We start from the raw sequence: 21,757 nt of genomic DNA on the forward strand, positions 1-21,757 counted from the left end.
TCTCCCAGAGACCCATGTTTCCATTGTGCCAACACAACTTTCCCACAGAATTGCCTTCTCCTCATTCAATTCCCTCCTGAAATCCCACTTCTACAATGATGCATATAAGCCATGAGGTGGTTGATAATGGAGATAACAATATTTTTTATAGACTATTAAAACACTATTATTGCGGCATAGCCAGTTGCCTCTTGCTGTGATGGGGCATGACTCACCATGGGGGCATCTCCTGCTGGCCATCTTGGGGATTAGCTCCACAGGTTGGTATGTCCTCTCCTGCTATTGCCTCTCCCACTGTCATATCTACTCTCAGACCCATGTCACTCCAAGGACCACAGCATCCTCTTCAGGACACAGCCATCCAGCTGTGTCACCATCTGTGCTCCCCCATTCCAGTGGACAATACTGCAATCCAACCGTCCAGCCACTTTCCCAGTGATGAGTTGTGAGGAGGGGGAAGACACTCAGGCCCATCCAACAGCTCAGTATGTTTCCCTAGGCCACTTCCCCATGGGCCCCAGCACCTTCTTCACCCTTTCCTCAAGGCCTCAGCCTATCAGCCAGGAGCTCCCTTTCACTCCCCCAGTCCCTGCCAGCAACTTCTCTATCCACAGTGCCAGAGGACCCTCAGCCTGCTAGAGACACACTCCTAGATCCTTCAGCTCCCACAGCAACTGATTTCTACTTTGCTCTGCAGCTCCTTTTATGTAAGCCTGCTGGGCCCTGATTGGCTGCTCCTTGCAGCCTCTCTCTGATAGGCTGTGCCTCACACAGCCTCTCTGGGCCACTTGGAGGACTCACCTCCTCTGCTCCCTGTTGAGGTTAACCCTTTCTATTCTTGTGTGGGGCCAATAACCTGTCACACTTGCCAACCTGACTTGTTCGTTGTACCACTTTCCCCTCTGTCACGTCTGTCTGCATGCTGGGTTTTTCCAAAGTGTAAGCTCTCTAGGCAGGAACAGAGCCTTCTTTTGTGTCTATATAGGGCCAAGCATATTTGGGAGGAGCTGTCAGGAACAGATAGTACATCATCATAAAATCATGTATGTGCTATAAGATTTCCTTCTCCCCAATCCTAGAGCGTTTATGACCTTACCTCAATCCCAGCGGTTGTCAGTGTGCAGGACCCTTTCTCCCATCTTAGAGCTGTCTGTTCCCACAGGCTTTCCCCCCTTCCAAAAGCTGGTTATGTTGCAAACAAGTAAATTTGAGTTCATTCCCTCCACTCATCAGCTACAAAATATTTTGTCACCCTGATGAAGTAACAGGGTGCAAGAAGAGGAGAGTCTCCCACCTGTACTGATGCTGAGAAATCAAGTAACAAATGAAATTAACTTATTAAACATTTAGTGCTGAAACTTTAATTTAATTTGTGGGCACTACAATAGGATCCAGCATTGAGGCTGGAGATAGGATGAAGTAGGGCAAAATCCCACATTGTTTTACTGCTTTACAATGTTCCAATCCGATGAAGTGGGTTCTAGCCCACAAAAGCTTATGTCCAACTAAATTTGTTAGTTTCTAAGATGCCACAAGGACTCCTCGTTGTTTATGCTGATACAGACTAACACGGCTACCCCCTGAAACCTGTCAGTGTTCCAATTGCCATTCCACCCAGGGTAAAGTTGTTCTGTGTAAAACATATCTTCCCAACAAAGCTGCCACTCAGACTATTTAATTAGTTTAAACAGGCCTTGCTTGTTAAGTCAACTCTGTATTCCTCTCTCTCCAGGAGAAGTGTCATTAATTCCACAAGGAAGGTTCTGATCTTCAGAGACATTGATTTCATCTGACACTAAATGCACGTTGGCCCAGCCATAAGATAATTGGCCTGCATTACGGCCACGGAGCATGATACACAACATTCCAGGGATTGCTGACATACTTGGGAAGGGCTATAAAATTATGTTCCACTGGATTAGTCAAGGAGTCTGAATCTCATTTTTAAGATGCCAAAAGTTCTCTCAGTGACTGCTGAGTTTATTGGCTTTACTGTCACTTTGCTCTGCTGGAGCTGGGGAATGTGACAGGCCAGTCATTAACAACATTTCTCAAAGTTTCTCACAAATGTATAAAATAGCATTGAACTCCTAGGGAAACCACAGCTACAAGCCATGTCCCAAGGCCTGCTGGGGAGTTCCAGAGTTTGGCAGAAAGGTGCTGAGCCTTTCTCCTGTAGGTCTCCATTTCTGGGCCTGTCCAGGGCAGCAGAGATGGAAAGGCATTAGTATTGGTGGCCTGTGTGACATGAGTTTGGTGATCTCTGTCCCATTCCCACAGCACAAAACCCATCACTACCACTGCAGTTGGACCCTTTGACTGTCTCGACAGGAAGGCCAACATTCAACTGTGCATGGACCTTAATTCTCTTCTGTGGTTCCTCTGTTCAGCTGGAAAAACATCCATATGCATTATGACTATATTTGATTCCTCCATGTATTTTCCCCAGATACCTGAGGGAGCTGGAGGTAACAGTCCAGTGGGAAGGATGTGGGAAAGGGTTCTCTCAGACAATTTCTGACTTTTCTCATGTTAAAAAAACTTGTTTTGAACCTCAAGTGGCTAATTTCCAAGGGGAAACCATGACAATGTTGAATGGAAACTCCAAGTGTCCAGAAAGGGCAGAGACTTATATTGCCAGCATGCAAGTTATACTGCCTCAAGCATTCCAAAACTGAGAGTCAGCCCCACTCCCAAAGCTGAGATTTTAAAATATAATAATAAATGTTGGCTTCTTTTGATGAGCCTTTTGGGGCATGGGTCATCTTTTCAGGCTTTGCAATCGTGAAGACTAGAAACTTCTTGTTGTTTTTTTTGGAAGCTGAGATTCTTTTCTAATCATAGGACTCCAGGAGCTGGGGCTTTAAGAGAAAACACCAAACATCACAAACCTTATGATAAACTCAAGAGAGTTATCAACACTGCGATTATTTATGGCTTCCAGCTGGAAACACAGGGAAGGGCCCCCTGTTCTCTCCACAACCCTCTGGCCTCCATGCAATCTCTTGTATAGAAAGTAGATTGATAAAATAGCCACTGCCTTCAGCCATCACCATTTTGGCTTCCAGGCTGGGAAAACTGACCAGCAGTGTTACTGGGATGCACGGGTGGACACAACGGAGTGTAGCGTAATCACTGTGCAAATTAACATAGAAGAGATTTCTCAAGTCCCTAAAATAACTAGAACTATAATATACAGATGTCAGCCTGGCTGCAGGGAGTTTCGGACCCAGTGAATCTGGTCCCAACCCTTCTCAAGCCACAGAAGAACTCTTCAGTTCAGGAAAGAACACAGAGCAGCACAGGAGCCAGCACTTTGCTCAAGAGATGGGTAAAATAATCCCCATGCAGAGGCTGAGCAGAGTTCCAGATAAATTTGTAAAGCACTTTGGAGTGAAAGGCATTATAGAGATGTATGTTATTCCTGTAGTGATGGCATCATTCTGGACATGAGGGATAAAGCAGAGATAGTGAACAAAAAGGTCACTGTATCTGGATGTCAGCCCCCAAGCCTAGGGTGCTCTTCTTCGCTCCCAGAAAGAGATAAGATAAACCACAGATCTTCCACTCATGTTCAGAACTAAATGCAAAACTCATCTCTTTGCATTAGCTTTGTCTCAATAAAAACACTCACAAACATAAGCAAACAAAACACCTGCATGCAAACATGCCTTTTCTCCGACAGGGGAAGGACAAAAGAAAAGATTGTTATTTCTACGTTAACATACTTGTGAAGTGCTCAAAAACTCCACTGGTGAGTGCAGTACAAATACAGAGACAGATAATTGAGATTAGAGGGAAAGAGTCCTTGTAAGGCTAAGAGTATGTGTGTAGTCCCAGGACTGGATTTTTCATATTGCCAGCCACCCAGATGGAGGCTGTTATACTTCTATGCATTCCTCACTCTTGAGTATTCAGATTGGCTTATCACTGGAGCTGATGTATAATATTCCAGTGTGAAGACTACATAGTGCCAGCACATAGCCCAGGCAAGCAAGGGTATGAGCTCTTTCCCTCTGCATATTGGTAAATACTAAGATGCATTGCCCATACATCTTACTTTACTACTTTACTAAAGTAACAAAAAAGAAATGCATTCTGTTAGACTTTGGACCCCTCTGTGTTCATACATCATATGTTGGATACAAACATGCTTCTGGTTGCTCTTTTGAGCTGTCTTAACCTTGACAAATTAAATAATTTGTAAAAACCAAATACCAATAAAATGTGATAACATTCAAAGCAGGAGAATTACATATTATTGTTAAATGAACAGAGAGCTTCAGAATCTGCCCACCAATTACAGCACATAAATAAAGATGATTGTTTTCCTCTTCCTGCTTTCAGGGATTCTCCAAGAATTTTGACCCTGATCATGTTAGATTCTAGTCTCAGAGCTAACTGCTCTGTGCTCCAAAAAATGTCCTAAACGTAAAATAGTCTTATGGATATATCATGTTCTGTGTTTGGGAGAAAACAGTACACATATGGTCAGTCTGATCTCATCTACACTGTTGTAAATCCAGAATAACTCCATCTGACTGTGACAGGTTTCAGAGGGGTAGCAGTCTGTATCAGCAAAAACAAGGAGGAGTCCTTGTGGCACCTTAGAGACTAACAAATTTATTTGGGCATAACCTTTCGTGAGCTAAATTTGTTAGTCTCTAAGGTGCCACAAGGACTCCTCATTGTTTTTTTTCATCTGCACTGGTGTAACTGAGATAAGAATCTGGTCCATAATCTATTAAATGCAGCGTTGTTGTAGCCGTGTTGGTCCCAGGACAATAGAACAACAACCTGGGTAAGGTAATATCTTTTATTGGACCAACTTCTGTTGGTGAGAGAGACAAGTTTTCAACCCTTACACAGAGCTGACCTGAAGAAGAATTTTCTAATCATTTAGTCATTCTTGTAGCTCATCTCTGACTCCTCCAATTTATTAACATCCTTCTTGAATTGTGGGCACCAAATCTGGACACGGTATTCCAGCAATGGTCACAGCAGTGCCAAACATAGAGGTAAAATAACCTCTCTACTCCTACTAGAGAGTCCCTTGTTTATACATTCCAGGATTGAATTAGCTTTTTTGGCCACAGCATCACATTGGTAGCTCATGATCTGCTGACTATCCACCATGACTCGCAAATCTTTTTCAGAGTCACGGCTTCCCAGGATAGCATCCTTCATCATGTAAGTATGGCTGATGTTCTTTGTTCCTAGATGTACATATTTATATTTAGATGTATTAAAATGCTTATTGTTAGCTCGCACTCAGTTTAACAAGTGATCCAGATTGCTCTAACACAGTGACCTGTTCTTTTCATTATTTACCACTCCCCCAGTTTTGTGTCATCTGCAAACTTTGTCAATGATTATATTATGTTTTCTTCCAGGTCATTGATAAAAATGTTAATAAGAGTACGGCTAAGAACCAGACTCTGTGGGACCCCACTAGAAACATGCCTGCTCATTGATGATTCCTCATTTAAAATTACATTTTGAGACCTATCAGAGAGTCAGTTTTGAACCCATTTATTGTTCTAGTTTTTAATCAAAATGTCAGAGGGTACCAAATCAAACACTTTACAGAAGTCTACATATGTTACATCAACATTATTACCTCTATCAACCAAACATGTAATCTCATTAAAAAAAGATATCAAGTTAGTTTGACAGGCTCTATATTTCATAAATCCATGTTGATTTGCATTAATTAAATTAGTCTCCTTTAGTTCTTTATGAATTAAGTCCCATTATCAGCTGGTCCATTAGCTTTCTCAGAATGAGAGTCAGGTTGACAGGCCTATAATTACCCAAGTCATTCCCTTTACCCTTTTTAAAAATTGGCACAGCATTAGCTTTCTTCCAGTCTTCTGGAACTTCCCCAGTGCCCCAAGACTTATTGAAAAATCAACATTAATGGTCCAGCGAGCTCCTCTGCCAGCTCTTTTAAAATTTTTGGAATGCAAGTTAACTGGACCTGCTGATTTTAAAATATCTGACTTAAGTAGCTGCTGTTTAATATTCTCCTGGGATTCTTGTGGAATGGAAAGAAAGTTATCATCACTATATAATGAAACTATATCATCTGTTTTTCCCCAAGTACAGAACAGAAATATTTATTGAACACTTCTGCCTCTTCTGCATTATTATTAATAATTCTACTGTGTCCATCCAGTAGTGGATCAGTACCATTGTCAGAATTGTTTTTGTTCCTAAAATATTTTTTAAAACTCCTTGTTCTTAACTCTACTGGCCATAGATTTCTCCTTATGTACTTTGCTTCTCTTATTTTTTCATAATTCCTGATTTATATTCATTACTATCAATTAATTTCCCCTTTCCTTGTTTGTTATATAATATTTTAATTTTTTAATAAACCATTGCTTATGGTTAGAGCTAGACAAACATTTTGAACTAAAGGTCTTTTTATCAAAAAGTAGCCCAATATTATCTAGTGTTTTGGGGTTTTTTCATAATTTTTAATATTTTTTTAATCAAAATGATTATCAAAATTGGGTTTGATAAATGAAAAGTTTTGATAGCCATTTTGAAAACAATTTCAATTAAAGATATTGCAAAAAATAGAGAGAGATGAAAACTAGGCCCATTTCAAACCCTGCAACACAAAAACTGGTGTAAAATGTCAAAAATGTTTGTGGAATTGATTTCTTTTGCGTTTTCCAATCAGCTCGGCTGAGGGTATAACTCAGTTTATACCAGCTTTTCTCAAATGTGTCCACTGCAGCCGCATGCAGCCACCAGGGGCTTTTCTTGCAGCCACAGTCTCCTGGGCGGTGATGGGGGGGCAAAGCAGCAGCCCCTCCCCATGGGCCACAACCAGTGGTTAGACCCTGCCCTCCTCTGGAGACACACAAGCTGGAGGAGGCAGCCAGCGAGTTTCCCACCTTCCCGAGGGTGGTGGGGTTGGACTTCAGCCCTGGGATGGCAGGTGGCAGGCTCTAGCCAAGGGGATTCGGGCTTCATCCCCAGGCCCTGTCCCCTGGCTATGTGGTGCCAGACTCTGGCCCTGAGCTCACTCTCCTTCGCCCCTGGCCCCCTGCTGCCATTACCCCTGGTTCCCATTACCACCTCACCATCCAGGGCTTAATTTGTCCCCGGGCTTGCCAGGGCTCAGTAAGTCTGCTGTGAAAGAGAGATTTGTATGTTTGTTAATATTACTTTTCACAGCACACACTGTAGCTGGCACGTCTTTTTTAAAAAGCAACCAAAAAGCAAAAGGAACAACAAGAAAAACAGACAAGAATGCTCAAAGCACCTTATTTGTGTTTCTCTTCTGTTTAGGTCCAGTAAAGAATAGAGACCACTGTACATTGTGGCTATTATTGAGTCTGCAGCAAAAAAACAAAACAAAACTAGGCAGATAAATTACAAGAATTTGGACATGTGTCTGTGAATTCTTATTTGTTTTTCCCGAAGTTAATTAAGCAGTTTAGGAAAAATTATCAGAGGAGCCACAGACCACTTGCTGTGAGAACCCCTGGTTTACACTAAAAGAAAAGGAGGACTTGTGGCACCTTAGCGACTAACTGTGTGTGAGGATCGCCGCTGTAGGTGCTCTTGGAGTTGGAATCTCCTCGCTGCCCCCTGCACATTCGGTTTTGCAGCCTCGCCGCCCCCTGACTGCAGGATCGTGCCCGTGCGGCATGAGGGTCTTTGGGGCCCTCTGGGCCCTGGGGAAACCTACGGGCGGCTGCATTATTATGCCTGGTTTCAGAGGAGCAGCCGGGTTAGTCTGTATCCGCAAGAAGAACAGGAGGACTTGTGGCACCTTAGCGACTAACACATTTATTTCAGCATAAGCTTCCGTGAGCTACAGCTCGCTTATTATGCCTGTGATTATTGCCCGGGCCAAAGGCCCCTCCCCCCAGTTCCACACTAGGGGCAGGGGGAGCGAATCCCCCCCGCCGGGCAGGAAGGGGAGGGGTCGCGCTGAGACAATCACTCTCCTTTCTGCAGCCGCCTGACCCCATCCCCTTCCCCAGCTGCCAGTCTCCGCCCTCCCCCCCCTCCCCTCCCCTCCCCATTGGCTCCCTGGGAATTTGGGGAGCCTCTGAGCTAGGGGTGGGGGGGGAGGAGACGGGCGCGCGCGCGCTGCATTGTGTGCCCCGCCGCGGGAACGCGCCGGGAGGGATGCGGGCGCACGCGGCGGGCGGGGGCGCGCCTCAGGGCTGCGTCCGGCGAGTCCCCTTGTGTGTCGGGGCGGCGGGGCGCGGAGCGGAGCCGGCCGGCGCCATGGAGGAGCTGAGCAGCGTGGGCGAGCAGGTCTTCGCCGCCGAGTGCATCCTGAGCAAGCGGCTCCGCAAGGTGGGCGCCCGGCCCGGCCCGGCCCGGCCCCGCCCCGGGCATCCCCCCCGCTCCCGGGCAGCCTCCCCGCCAGGCCCGGCGCTAACCGCTTCTCTCTCCTCCCCGCAGGGCAAGCTGGAGTATCTGGTGAAGTGGCGAGGCTGGTCCTCCAAGTGAGTGTGCGGGGCGGGGGGCGCTGCGGGGGCGGCCACTTGCTCCGGCCCCTTCCTGGCTGCTTTTGTTCGGGAGGCGCCGCGTCCCGGCCCCGGGTCCCTTTTGTTTACCAATAAGTGTCCGCCCCCCCCCGGCCCCGGCGCACGCTTGAGGCTGCAGCCCCGGCCCCCGGCCCGGCGCAGGCGGCTCCGAGCGGCCCCCGCTCCGGTGGGGACGGGCCGGGGGAGCCGCCTGGGTGTCCGCGCTTCGCCCGCTGAATGAAACCTGAGCTTCCCATTGATGGCTGTGGGGCTGCGCCGTGCCCCGGACGGGAGGGATTTGGCGGCCTGGCGGGGACCCTTTCTGTTTACTCCTCCGGCCAGCTGCTCCTGGAAACCGGGTTCCTCTCCGGGTTTTCGCTCCGCTTCTCGTTCCAGCCCCCTCCCCGCAGCGCTCACATTGTTGCCCTTAATCCTTCGGCTCATCCAGGGTTTGCCCCCTGTCAGTCAATACACTTCACTTTTTCTAGACCGTCTCAGTTTTCTGACCCCGGGGCGAGGGCGGGGAGGCTATTTCCCCCAAAAATGTAGCACCCCCTTTCCAGAGTCACTCCCGTTCTCCAGAGCATCTTCTTCAGTGCACGCTGATGAGAATTTCAGAGGAGCAGCCGGGTTAGTCTGTATCCGCAAAAAGAAAAGGGGGACTTGTGGCACCTTAGAGACGAACCCATTTATTTGAGCATAAGCTTTCGTGAGCTACAGCGGATGCATCCGATGAAGTGAGCTGTAGCTCCTGAAAGCTTATGCTCAAAAAAAATTTGTTAGTCTCTAAGATGCCACAAGTCCTCCTTTTCTTTTTCTGATGAGAATGAGGTTTGCATCCTATGTAGTGTTGCCATTTCCGCAGCGTTTGCAGCAGAACTCGGACTTTCCCTGCGGGATTATTACTTTGGGGTTATTCAAAGATGTGGGCTTTGGTCGGAGCCTGCGCACTGTTCTCAGATTCAAATCGCCCATACGGGCTGTCATGTGAGCTGCATATGGGCAGATGATATTCCATATATTAATCCAAACTTTAAAAAAATGCTTTCATGTTGCTGTTCTCTATTGTGTGTTTACTCTTCTTTTCCAGACACAACAGCTGGGAACCTGAAGAGAATATCCTTGATCCAAGGCTGCTCCTTGCCTTCCAAAAGAAGTGAGCAAACTATAAATACTTCTGGTTGTTGTTGGATGAACAATGTCTAATCGATCATTCGGTCTTTGGAAGTCCTGCAAATGGCATACTGAAGAGCTCATTAGGCTAAAATATGGTGATAATCTAAACTAACAGTTCAGGTTCATAGATGGCTACCAAGTGTTATAAATGTGATTAATTTGGGCCCAGATCAGAATGTATTTTACATAGGCTGTGCAAAGTGACTGCACTAGCATGCCATACAGACATTTAACTTAGAAAGGAGCGTTGGAAGCTGAATGTACTTGACCTCTGATCTAAAGGTCTGGGCATTGGTTGTGTTTCTGTGTATGCTGCATGCACAGAGAGAGGCAGTTTCTAGAATTACAGAAACAAACTTATTTTTAAAATCCACTGAAAACATACTTGTTGGAGGAATGTGATACGTATCCCCTGGCAGTGATTGGGGTGGGGTGGCGGGGCTAGAGAAAAGAGGCTCTCTATAATGTTCCATACTTGTATATGGAGTGCAGCTCTGCAATTGGATTGTATGATTAGTTAAGGTAACTAGAAATCCGTGTGCACTGGGGTGCAGATATAGCCCTCTGGCTACGTTTGTCACAGTGCTGGCAAATGTTTTGCCTTTGCACTAATATAAAAACACTAAACTTTATGATTGGCCTTAATTATAGTGGGTTTCTAAATCCACTTTGTTTTTTTTTTTTAAAAAAATCTAGGTATTATTGTGGGTGGCACAGTGACCTGTTTAATAGGTTTCAGCAGTTAAAAAGTGAGTAAGGGACTCTGGTGTTCAGTCAGCCATCACTTTGCTCTGGAGACACTATTCTTATAACCTCTTCTCCATCCCATAATTCCGATTCCTATATGGCATCTTGCCTTACAGTCAGAGGGCCCTTTTGTGGCCTCTTATTGTCATAGGGAATCATCTAGCAGAGGACAGCGATGCCTCTTCGCCACCACACCTTGCTGTGATCCTGTTTCCAGGAGGTCTCTTTCCTTCATCATATTGGCAGCGTGGCAGTGCAGAGCTTGGCAACTGCTGCAATGCTGCCAGCTTGGCTGCTATAAGTCTATATAAGTCTTGGCTGCTATAAGTTGCACACAGTCTACAATAGCAGACTTTCTATTCCAGTAACCAGCAACTGTTGCCATAATCTACATATTGCTCTGCTGAGAGAGCTATTCTGTGACTCCCAGAGACTGCAGCAGAATTCCTTCCCCCCACTGCACTTACAAAATGACCTGGGTGCTTTCCCAAACCAACAACAAACAGCCTGGGTCAGTGTGAAATCTGTAGGCTTGGAGCTCTCCAGGAAAGATTTCTGTATGTTTGTCACAAGCATAAGACTCGTGAGTATCTGTTGCTGCTTGGATTAGAACTGAGTTGTGCAGCATTTCAAACAAGGTCTCTGCTGATAAGAGAGGAAATAGGCTGGCTCCTGGGTGCAGCATTGTCCTCAACTGGTGTGTTTGCAGGGAACACGAGAAAGAGGTGCAGAATCGGAAGAGGGGTAAACGACCCAGAGGCAGGCCCAGGAAACATGTGGTAAGTAACAGTGGTGATGTGTGGAGTGGTGGGGATAATGGCAGTTCTTGGGACATTCTTTGTCTGAAAGGTCCCTTACAACCTCTTGTGTCACAATGTGGAGTGGTCAGTGTTGCTGAAATGGATCCTACGTCTTGGATTTCCATTGGAGAATGGGAGGGCACAGAGCTGCCAGGAGACACTGTTCCGAGAGCACAATGTACCCAGGAATGTGTCTCTGAGGTTGCATATAAGGGGCAGGGATAGGGGGAGCTTCTCTTTATCCAGACACTTTGGTAATTGCTCATCAGCAATGATGGGGAGGGAAAAGTGGGAGTCGCATGGAATTTGAGGGCAATATATTAGATCTGGCCTGTGTGCAGTAGGGACTCTTTAACCCTTTGCAGAGTAGAGGCCTGTGCACAGTCAGGGACTGATGCATGTAATGCAGTGATCCGTGGGGTCACTGGGAACAAATTCGTATCTTGCTGAAGAACTTAGCCACACACAGTTCTGCCAGCTATCTTAATTCAGGCTAATGTTCTCCCTGCTCCCTCTTTATTTTTGTTTTAAAGGAACCAGAGGAGCCTCCAAAAATCAAGTCAAGTAGCTCCTCATCCTCTACCTCTTCATCTTCCTCCTCCTCTGATGAAGAGGATGAGAGTGACCTGGAGGCAAAGAGAGGTCCCCGGAGCAGAGAGACTCACCCATTGCCACAGAAGAAAGCTCAGATTCTGGTTGCGAAGCCGGAAATAAAAGACCCTGTCAGGAAGAAGCGTGGGCGGAAACCTCTGCCTCCGGAGCAGAAGGCAGCCAGAAGGACCATGAACGTGGCCAAGGTGCTGAAAACAACCCGAAAGGAGACGGCGGGAGGTTCTAAACTAATGGGGAAATTGCAGCCCCAACACAATGCTCAGGGCTCAGGTATTGCTGTGCTTAAATCTAATGTGAAAGAGCCCCAAAGTGCACTGAGTGGGCTTGGTCCAGGGGGCTTATCTGCTGAGAACCTGCCCAATATACTGAAGGGCTCCTCTGGGAGCCCAAACCACGGGATCAGCTGGCAGAGTTCTATTGTGCACTACATGAACAGGATGTCCCAAAACCAGAGCTCTGCAGAGGTTCCACCCCCAGGGAGGCTGGCACTCAAGTCACAGGCATCCACCAAGAGTAGCCTAGGACTGGACTTAAAAATGAGAAACCAGAAAGGACCTGGGGAGCCTAGGTTGAATGTGCCAGGATCCAAAACAGCCAAGGCACTCGGCAGTGGTGCTGGGGGGGATCAGAAATCAGGCTTCACTGCTGGGGCTCAAACCTTGCACAATGGCAGCAAGGCACCTGTGAATTCACCTGCCCCAGGAAGCCAGCTGACGTCCAATCAGGAGCTGAACCTTCAAGCTTTAAACTTACAGAGTGTCAAAAATGGGCCGAATTCAGCAGGTGGCAGCAGCCTCCCTCGTCATGTCTGTGGAACTCTGGCCAAAAGTGCTGGTGCCACAGCTGTGAATGTGGGGGCAGCCGCTGCCAAGGGCAGCAGGATGGGCACAGTGCTGAATGTACAAAACACTGGGCTGCCGCCAGGCGTGGACACCTGCAAAAATGAGAAACCAATGCAAAGAGCAGCTGCTGGGGAAAGAGATGTGACAAAAAGTGGAGTCCCATGTGCACCAGAGGGGCACCCCACAACAGAGAACCGCAAGCCAGCAGCCATGTCTGAAATGAGCACTGGCGAAGAGGAGACCAGCTCCGATTCGGATCGGGATTCTGCCTCGTTTCCTGGTATGGGCCAGAACATGTCAGTCTCCATCCAGACCAGCCAGGACTGGAAACCCACCCGCAGCCTGATTGAACACGTCTTTGTCACAGATGTGACAGCCAACCTGATTACAGTGACCGTCAAGGAGTCTCCCACCAGTGTTGGGTTTTTCAATCTTAGACATTACTGAATCAGGAGGTGTGAGGTGGGGAGATGGGTTCCCATAGCCCCTTCTGATGCCTCTTTCCAATTGTTTCATTGGGTTTTTCTTCAAGTGAATGCCAGATGGCAATGAGATTTGGGGAGGCAAAAATCAGGTGTCCCTGCCCCTATAAGCAATTGGCTATTAAACAAGACCCCAGCTTCCCCCAACAAAGTGTTCTGCCATTGCCCGCCAGCATTGTTCTTGGTGATTCATTGTATCTATGGAGGCTTCCTGGAGCCAAAAGAGATTTTCTCTGAAGGCTGGGAGGAGTAGGATACAGGGAAACTTGTTAACAGCTACCAAAGGCCATTCTGTTTTTCTGACCACTATAGCAGATGGCACCAGAGTAAGGTTAATGCAGTGGTTCTCTGGTGGGGATTAAGGCTGGCTAGCTGGCTGCTAAAAAGTGGTTAGCAAGTGACTGGTAAACCAGGCTTCTCTGTGGTTGGATTTCTTTGCTGTACATCTTGAAATGTCAGAACACCGGGTATGCAAGTACCTGGACAGTTGAGGAGAGGGCTGTGGTGTCATGCAATGTAACAGGCTAAAGCTTTTCCTTAAGAAAAAGTGAAGTGTTTTTTTTCCTTCTAGGCATTAGCACAAATCTGACCACAATCTCCTGGGACAGTCAGACTCAATCCAAATCAGACAGCCAACTTCCACAGTGTTCTGCATGCTGTGGGGTGGGGGGAGTTGCCTGTAGATGTGGGGGTTTTCAGGGGACATTAGTTTAAGCCCAGCTACCCTCCTGGGTTAGGTTGCTCCCAGTGATGAGCGTGAAGTGACTCCTCGTTCTCTTGTGATGTTTTGCAAATGAAATGGAAATATTGTTTACATTTTTATACAAAATCCTCCCTTGTTCAGAAGGGAGGTGGGGGGGCAAGGGGCCTTCAGACTAAAACTGTTACTATCGCTGGCAAACCCAGACCCGCTGTGGTGGGAATGGGCATCACAGCCTGCATTCACACCACATGTGGCACGTTTGAGGTGCACAGCATGAGCTGGCGGCTGATCAGCGGTTGGCCAGGCTTGCAAGCAGTATGAGCTGCTGCTGTGAATGTTTCTGTGTGCGTAAAAGAAGTCAGAGTTGGGAATCAGTCTGGACAATTTAGTGCTGTGCAGCCCAGTGCTCTCCAAATCCAGGCCTTTTCTTTGTCCCAGTATCCTTAACACTTCACATGGTACATGCAAATATTTGTGGCAGGATTTGACTGCTGAATGCACACACGTCCTTCAGGGCTGTCTGTAGATTTTGCAGCCCTGGGCCTCAAGCCACCTGCTACTTGGAGACCCACTGTGAGGCTCAAGCACAATGGAGAAACCTTTTCTACTAGGTCTGAGGTTTGTAGGTGCCATGAGGCATGGGATAGCCGGCAGCTTGGGGCTCTGACTTGCTATTAGCCTTGTCTTGTTGCTACCACTAGGAATGAGTGAGGGTTAAAACACAGCATTTGTGGGATCAGAATTCCTGCCAAGCTCCTGTTGCTAGTAGGCTTTATGAGCGCGGTGGAGGCAGTGCATGCAGGGCTCAAGCTGGGTGCTGCCAAGTGCCTTCAATTCACTTTTATTTCAGTGGAAAGTCAGGGTGCTCAAAGCCTCCTAGGGTGGGGCTAGGGGTCGCTGGGGTGAGGAGAGCACACACCTCTCTGCCTCTCAAGCAGCAGTTCCCCGGGGACAGCCTTTGGCAGGCTCTGGATGGAGCCTGCTTCAGGCAGACAAGGAGGCTCTTGCTGAACTCTGTTTGAATGCAGCCTTTGCAATTGTAGTGAACTGGAACTCTTCTGGGTGCATGGCAGGGGCAGCCTGGTACCCTCATGTGCTATAAGAACATGCCTGCAAAAGGCAGCCCTTGAAAGATCTCTGCAGCAGGGTGGCCAATGACTGGGCTATCGGGTCAGTGTGTTTAGGTGCCGCTTCAAAGTGGATGGGTTCATCTACTACATCCCTGCCCCAGTGATGTGCATCTTCCTCAGCCACAGTATGGAGCACCTGCAATGTCAGTAGCGGCTGTGCTACTAAAGGGATGCTGTCAACTCGTAAAGAGCCAAAGGCTGCAGGTCCATTAGGTGAATATAGGCACACGTATATTTCTTAAATTCTGTTTTACTGCTCTGATGTGGTCCGGCATTTAAAATGCTAGTTCCTTTGGGCCTGGGCTGGCTGTTCTCTCAGGTGGGTAGTGAAAGTCAGGAAGGTTTTATAATCTATTGCTGTTAGTACTGCGGTGTCTGGGTTGCCAGGGAAGGTTCCACTGGATTTTGTATTTAATTCAAAAACTTTAATTGATTTAGGTTTCGTTTTTAACAAACCTAAGATTGGGTCCAGTTTGAGTTGACAAGCCCCTAATCTTATGGAACGGTTCCTGCCTTGAATGTTACCTAGGTGGATTTGTGGGGTGGGGGTTTCCACCCCCTTATAGTCAGTGACCTTTCTGCCAGCCAGAAGGCCTTAGCTGTGGCTTCCTCCCAAAGTAATTGATACTCTAACAGTCAGCCTGGGGGCTAGGAGCTCACTTCAGATTTGCTGCAGCAGAGCTCCCGCAGCCTCTGCCAGCCCAGGGATTGTCGTTGGTGTGGCTGGCTGCACTATCCATGGTAAGAACTGTCCTCCTCAAGTGCGGGAGACAAGGGGTCATGTGGGCCAGACCAGTTTTGTCTGCGAGGAGGGTTTGCTTTGGAGCTCCCTGGTGCCAAAAAGTAACGTCTGTTATTCAGTTGACCTCATAATTCACATGCAGCCAAACTAACTATTGCAACTTTGAGAATGTCAAGAAAAAATTAGCTTGTGGGTTCAGAAGCCTTTACCCCTGCGGTGGCCTTTACCACATGTGTTCTGAAGCCCCAGACACGGGGATGCTGGTAGATCCTTTCCTTCAGTAATGAACAAGAGGGGTCTGGACATCTCAAAGGCTGTGTCTGGCTGTCTTCCCCACACATCAAATATTTACTACTTGGCCTTTGCAAATCCAAACTAAAGTAACTTACAATGTGCCTTTTGGAATGTGCTGTCCCAGCCTTGCCCATGGTACAGGTCACTGACAGCTGTCTTGTGCTTACGCAAAGCTGGGTTAGTCCAGGGTCCTGTGAAAAGCAAGGACATAGGTGAGGGGTAGGGGAGAAGACCCTCCTCAGCAGTGTGGCACCCAGCATTTATGTGGATCCCCAGGTACACCTGCTTTGGTGATGGTAGCAGCTGGTGTGTGTCCAAAGGGAACTGCACCATCCTTTCTGAGGTTGGCATCTGAACACAGAGAGGGAGGAAGCTGCTTCCACAGGGATGAACCCAGAAATCCTTACAATAAGGCTGATGATGGGTCTGTGTAAACAACCTCCTGGGATGGCCATTGAAAAATGGCATTTGATGCTGGTCTGGAGAGGGGCCAGTTGATAAGACTGTATTAAGATGATAGAAAACTGCTTCTCCGTCCCTACTCCTACAGTGTCAGTGCCTATGTTTTTACTTTGGGGTATCAAGAGGGTTGCACTTGTGTAGGACAGGGCTTGGACTGGTGTGACTAATCATGGTGGGTACTGATTTGCACTGATGCTGCATGCCTACCTTAGTTTACAAAGAGTGCAAACCACATCTGTGTACTTACGGTGCAAAGTCCTCCAGCCTAGACAAGCGCTACGTAAGATGTCCCCATTCAGAATTCCAGTTCTAAATTAAATTGTATTTCACATTTGGTGGCTTGGTCCCACTCAAAGGCATTCTTGCCTTTCAGAGTCTGGGTGATATTTTCTTGGGATTCTTAATTTTTGCTCTGGAAACTTGTAATACAAATGGAAACTGGCTTTCTTTCAGCAACAGCTACTTATAAAACTGGGGTTTTTCCCCCTCCTGTAGCAGTGGGAACCTGCTTTGCCAATGCTAACATTGTGCCTTTCTGTTAACCAGCTGTTTCAATCCCAAAGTTAGAAAGACTGTGAAAGTGATAATCTGGAAACACCTTGCTTTCATCTCATTCTTCCTCCCCCCCTTTAATCTGGCATTAAATGTGTTGACTCCCCTTAACAATGTGAGTTAGCGTGAGTGTGTGTCTGAGTGAAAGTTTAACTTTGAAGTCAGCCTCTCAAAGGCAAATTGTGCGTTTTAATTTAATCTTTTGTGGACTGAAGTTTAAAAAGCTGGTGCTATTTGTGTTTACCAATAAAATTAGTCTTCAAAGTCTACCTTTTATAAAATTTGCTGCTATGAGTTTGTGTTTTAGTTGCATGTCAAAAAAAACAGTTAAAGGTTTATCACTATTTTTAGTCTTAAGGAGTTTCCCAGGGAATAGTACTACAGTATTTGTATATTGAATCGGTATTTTATCCTGGCATAATCTGGTGAAGTATAAGGGTTTTTCATTGGACTGGAAAAAGTGGACAATTCAGTCATCTTCCTTAGGAGTTTAGTATATTTTTATATATATATATTGTACCAAAAAACTGGAGTTCTTGGGAGCTTCTTCTTTTTGTTTTGGTTCTGAGACTGACACAGATGTGAAGGACTCTAGACCCAAAAAGAAAAGGTTTTACTAGAAGAAACTGAGGAGGTGTGTGTGTGAAAACAATTGTTCTTGTAACAGTGCCAATTACTGCCTGATTTGCATTTATTATTTTTTATTATTAAAAAAGCCAAATCATTCCTGTATGCCACTTCTGATTGCTTTAAACTACAGCAGTTTGTTTGCTTTTTAGAGAACAAGCATTGGATGTGTTATTACCTGGAGAAAGCTTGAGTTCTTTGTTGGAAACAAGACAGCAGCCCAGCCCACAGGTTAAATAAGGGCTGCCTACCTGAAGACAATGGCTGCCCATTGAGCTTGCAGTGTGTTCACGTCAGTGGTTGGGGTTCCTTTGGTGACCCTGGAGTTGGCTTCCTTGCATTTTGTGACGTTTTCTAGTATTTTTGGACACTAATGCTAGTGTAGACTCCAGACCTCTAGGCTGCTTTTAATTTATTTTGCAGGAAAACACTAGAAGTTGGTATGTCAGACAACTGTGTATAATGTTTTTATTCATGTTAGTATATCAATAAATATATTTTTAAACTTTTCAGACTATTGTGCAGCATGGGGAGATGGACTGTGTAATTGTACTTTCCAGGTGACTGTCTCACAACCTTTTCCAGACATTAAGCTTCACGGCACAGCTGAGAGACATCGTATTACATGGACCTTTACCTGTCCAGGTGACAGACTGTGTCAGTCGCAGAGCTAGGAATAGAACACAAGAATTGGAATTGAGTCGCCTTGCTCCAACTTCTACAAGGCAAATCCCCCTAACTTAGCTGAGCATTATACCCTGTACCTTTATTTAGTGGGGAACAAACCACCATGATTACAATGTGGAGAAAGTGTGACAGCTGCCCTAGAGAAGAAGTTCTGCAAAGAGAGGGAAGGGGGAAATCAGCTTTCCTGTAGCTTAGCTGTCAGTGAATCCCTGTTAGGTCACTGTGCACCAGAGGTGATATTATGAGTGGGAGGTGGGGAAAGGTGGTAGTAAGAAAAACAACCTGCTGCAGTAAGTGACAAAGCACCTTCCACCACGCTCTTACTCACACTGCATCATCCCTAATGCAGCTGGGGCTGAAACCTAGACCTGGTCTAAGCTTGCACGGCCCTTTCTTGAGTTCAGGACGAGGGGCCACAAAGGTTGGTTTGGCCCCTGCCCAATAGAAGGGATCAGTGACATGTACTTTGTAAACCAAAGGAGGGGTGCAAGTCAGGCTGTCGCCACTTTCTGACCAATTTATAGCTTTACATCATTCTGTCAGCAATGTTTAGCCCCCTGAGTATGGCCTTTGCCATGAATTCCCTTGGAATGCCCTGTCCACCCTCAGTTATTCAAAGTGCCTAATGCAGGAGAAGAGGCCTCTTTGTCCACGATTTTGGTCCACCTTTGCCCTTTCTTTTACCAACCCTGACTAGGGACAGCTGCAGCACTTTGCGGCTTCTTAGGAGAGCAAGAGAGACTCAGACCCCAAACTGCCTCCCAGGACCCAGTATGCTCTACAAGGGGACCTGAAAAGAAAGGAGGCTGGAACTGGAAGCTTTTCTCCCACAAGGTGTTTCCCTCTTCCAAGGATACTTACAAGTATCAAACCCTGTTTTTGCTGGAGCAGGGGAGAACTAATCTCCAGGGGCCCAAACCTGCCAGGAGCAGGGGGTGCAGACAGCCTGCTTAAAGCTTTGCTATGCTCTTCCTGCAGGATCTGTTAGCTCACCTGAGCGGGGAAGCTTTCTGGAGCAACAAGGCCCTTTGCCCTCGCCGTTCCCAGCAGTTCTGGGCAGAGGCCGCCCTGATATTACTCCTCAGCTGTTAAAAAGCACAATGCCCGCCCTGGGGGATGGGGGCCGGACCGCCCCGGCTCCTTTTCCAGCCGCGGCAAACGCGGCCGGTTCGCTCAGCTGGCGGGGCCTGGCTCTCGCCCCGCGGGAGGAAGCGGCTGGTCTCTCAGCCCCCCTGGGCCCCGGGCCAGGCTCTGAGCGGCACTGGACAGTGCTCCGGGGCCGAGGGAGGGCCAGCAGCCCCCCGCTGCCCAGCCCCGGGCCGCGGGATGCCGCCGCTCCCCCCAGTTTCTTTCCCTCTCCGGGGCGTTGGGGGAGCCGGGCCTGCGCATCGCCCACCTGCGGAGCAGCCAGAGGAGCGCGCCCCGCGTGCGCCTTCCTGCAGCCCGGGCACGGGCGGCTCAGCCCTACCTGCCCAGCCGGGGGCAGGGGGAGCTGGGCAAGGGGGAAGCAGCCGGCTGCCCCCGGGGGCGGGCGGGCGCTTGGCTGCCCGGGGAGGGCGGGGCTGCAGGAGGAGAGACGCTAATGCCTCGCACGGGCTGAGAGAGCCCGCTGCGCCCCCGGAGTGGGGGAATCCCCGGTGGGAGCCGAGGGCTGCCCCGGCTGGCACCGGACCCAGACTCGGCCTTCTCTTGCACGCGCTGCGCCAGAACAGCTCTTAAAATACCCTGCCCGGGGCAGCGTGGACCTTGCGCCGGGCGCAGCAGCCAAGCGAAAATGAAACCAGCCGGGAGCCCGCCGGAGCCGGGAGCCCGGGTCAGCAGCACCGAGAGGCTGGGGCCCGCGGCTGCTCCCTCTGGCCTGCGCAAAGAGACTGTCCGGGCGGGGGTGACAAGCCGGGGGGGCTCTGCCCGGGATGTGACCTCTCCTCCCCGGGACAGGCAGGCTGGGCTCCCGCTCGCGGGCCGGTGGGGACGGAGTTCGCTCCCCACGGCGCTTCAGCTCCTCTTGCAATGAGCAGCTAAGCTCAAGGCAGGGAGGTCTCCCCCTCCAGGCTGGCGGGGGCTCCAGGGGCAGCTCCGGGCCCGGGCCTGGGCTGTTTTGCTGGGTGGGTGTTAGGAGCCGCAGCGAGCTCCCGCACGGGAAGTGGGTTGGTAGCTCCAGGTTCTTGCTATTCCTTTGACGTTTCCAGGACCAGGATTTCACTCGGCCAGGCACGAAGGAAACAGTCCCAGTCGCTCCAGTTTTTGGACTCTCTGGCCCGCAGCGTGAAGACTCCGGAGGAGGAACGTCCCGGGGCCCACCCGAGCTGGCTGAAGGCTTCGAGTCACGTTCCCTGCGTGGAAACCTTTGCACTTGAGCGCTCCGGCAGGACCAAGGCCCCTTCTCGTTCTTCGCCCTCTCGCCCTCCTGTCACCTCCCGGGCGGTGCCTGTCTCTTCCCTCGCCCAAATCTGACCCCTCCGCCTCACTTGTCCCCAAGCGCCCTACTTCCCAGGCCTTTCTGTGGAAGGCAAGTAAACGTGTGTGAAAGGCGAGTCTCCTGCTGGGACCTCCAGGAGAAAAGCCGCATTGTGCGGCCCTTTCGACCTCTCCGCTTCGCCACCAATGTGCCGCGCACAGATGCTGACAGCTACGATAATAAAAGGTTTCGCTCCTTTCACTCAGCGGAGCAGCAAAGGGAGGTTAATGAGGACACGGCTAAAAAGCCCAGCCCGGCCCCTGCTTTTCTTTGGCTCTGCAGTAAATGAAGATTTGAATACAAAGGACCGATTTCTGGGCGCCCTGCGGGGAGCTCGCGGGGCAGGTTTTCAGGCTTTCTGGTGCATTCCGGGACCCAGACTTGGGACGTTCAAAGCCAGACGCCACCCTCCGCGACAGGCGGGGCTGGGATACAAACCGGGTTTGAGGGAGCCCCAGATCTTTCACCCCAGGCAAAGCGGCAGGCTGCGTCCTGGGTCAGTGCCCTGGCAGGCGGGGCCGCTGATCCCCGCACAGGGGCCCGGTGAGGCGTTTGTGGGCTTGTTGGCACAGTCCCGCTCTCGGTGCGCAGCCCCCGGCCGCTGGACGGCCTCCGCCCTCCCTGAGCCGTGTGCTGCGGGCTCCCAGCTCTTACTGAGGGGAAACCCCGCTGGTCTCCAGCCTCCTGACTCGGGCCTGCCTTGCCCGCGAGGGGAGACCCGAAAGCCACTTGGGAAAGGCGTTTCTTTGGGTTTGCCTGGCCCCCAGCCAGCCCTTTCGGCTGCCTTCCCTGGCGGGTTTACGGGCACCCAGAGAGGCAGACAAATGCCCGCCAGGCGCCCAATGGGGTGATGGTTGGGGGGGGCACCGCTGGGTCTTATTGGACTCCTGACCAAAAGTGCCACAGCGAGATTACGGAGCGACCCCCAGCTCGGGCAGCCCC

At 49.0% G+C, this 21,757-nt stretch overlaps 1 protein-coding gene across 1 annotated transcript; it reads left to right on the forward strand.

Moving 5' to 3' along the window:
* Positions 1-7,955: 7,955 nt before the first annotated feature.
* CBX2 (chromobox 2) lies at positions 7,956-18,184 on the forward strand. Its single transcript, XM_038372666.2, has 5 exons — positions 7,956-8,328; positions 8,437-8,480; positions 9,592-9,657; positions 11,134-11,203; positions 11,758-18,184. Exons 1-5 carry the CDS (start codon positions 8,155-8,157, stop codon positions 13,123-13,125), a joined length of 1,722 nt encoding a protein of 573 aa, XP_038228594.1. The 5' UTR covers positions 7,956-8,154; the 3' UTR covers positions 13,126-18,184.
* The last annotated feature ends 3,573 nt before the right edge of the window (positions 18,185-21,757 follow it).

This window comes from Dermochelys coriacea, chromosome 14 (genome assembly GCF_009764565.3).
Source record: "Dermochelys coriacea isolate rDerCor1 chromosome 14, rDerCor1.pri.v4, whole genome shotgun sequence".
Taxonomy (NCBI): Eukaryota; Metazoa; Chordata; order Testudines; family Dermochelyidae; genus Dermochelys; species Dermochelys coriacea.

Coding starts and splice junctions, on each gene's coding strand:
- CBX2 (XM_038372666.2), top strand. CDS start 8,155: ATGCGGGCGCACGCGGCGGGCGGGGGCGCGCCTCAGGGCTGCGTCCGG. Junction 9,658..11,133: donor CTCCTTGCCTTCCAAAAGAA/GTGAGCAAACTA, acceptor GTGTGTTTGCAG/GGAACACGAGAAAGAGGTGC. Junction 11,204..11,757: donor GCAGGCCCAGGAAACATGTG/GTAAGTAACAGT, acceptor TTTGTTTTAAAG/GAACCAGAGGAGCCTCCAAA.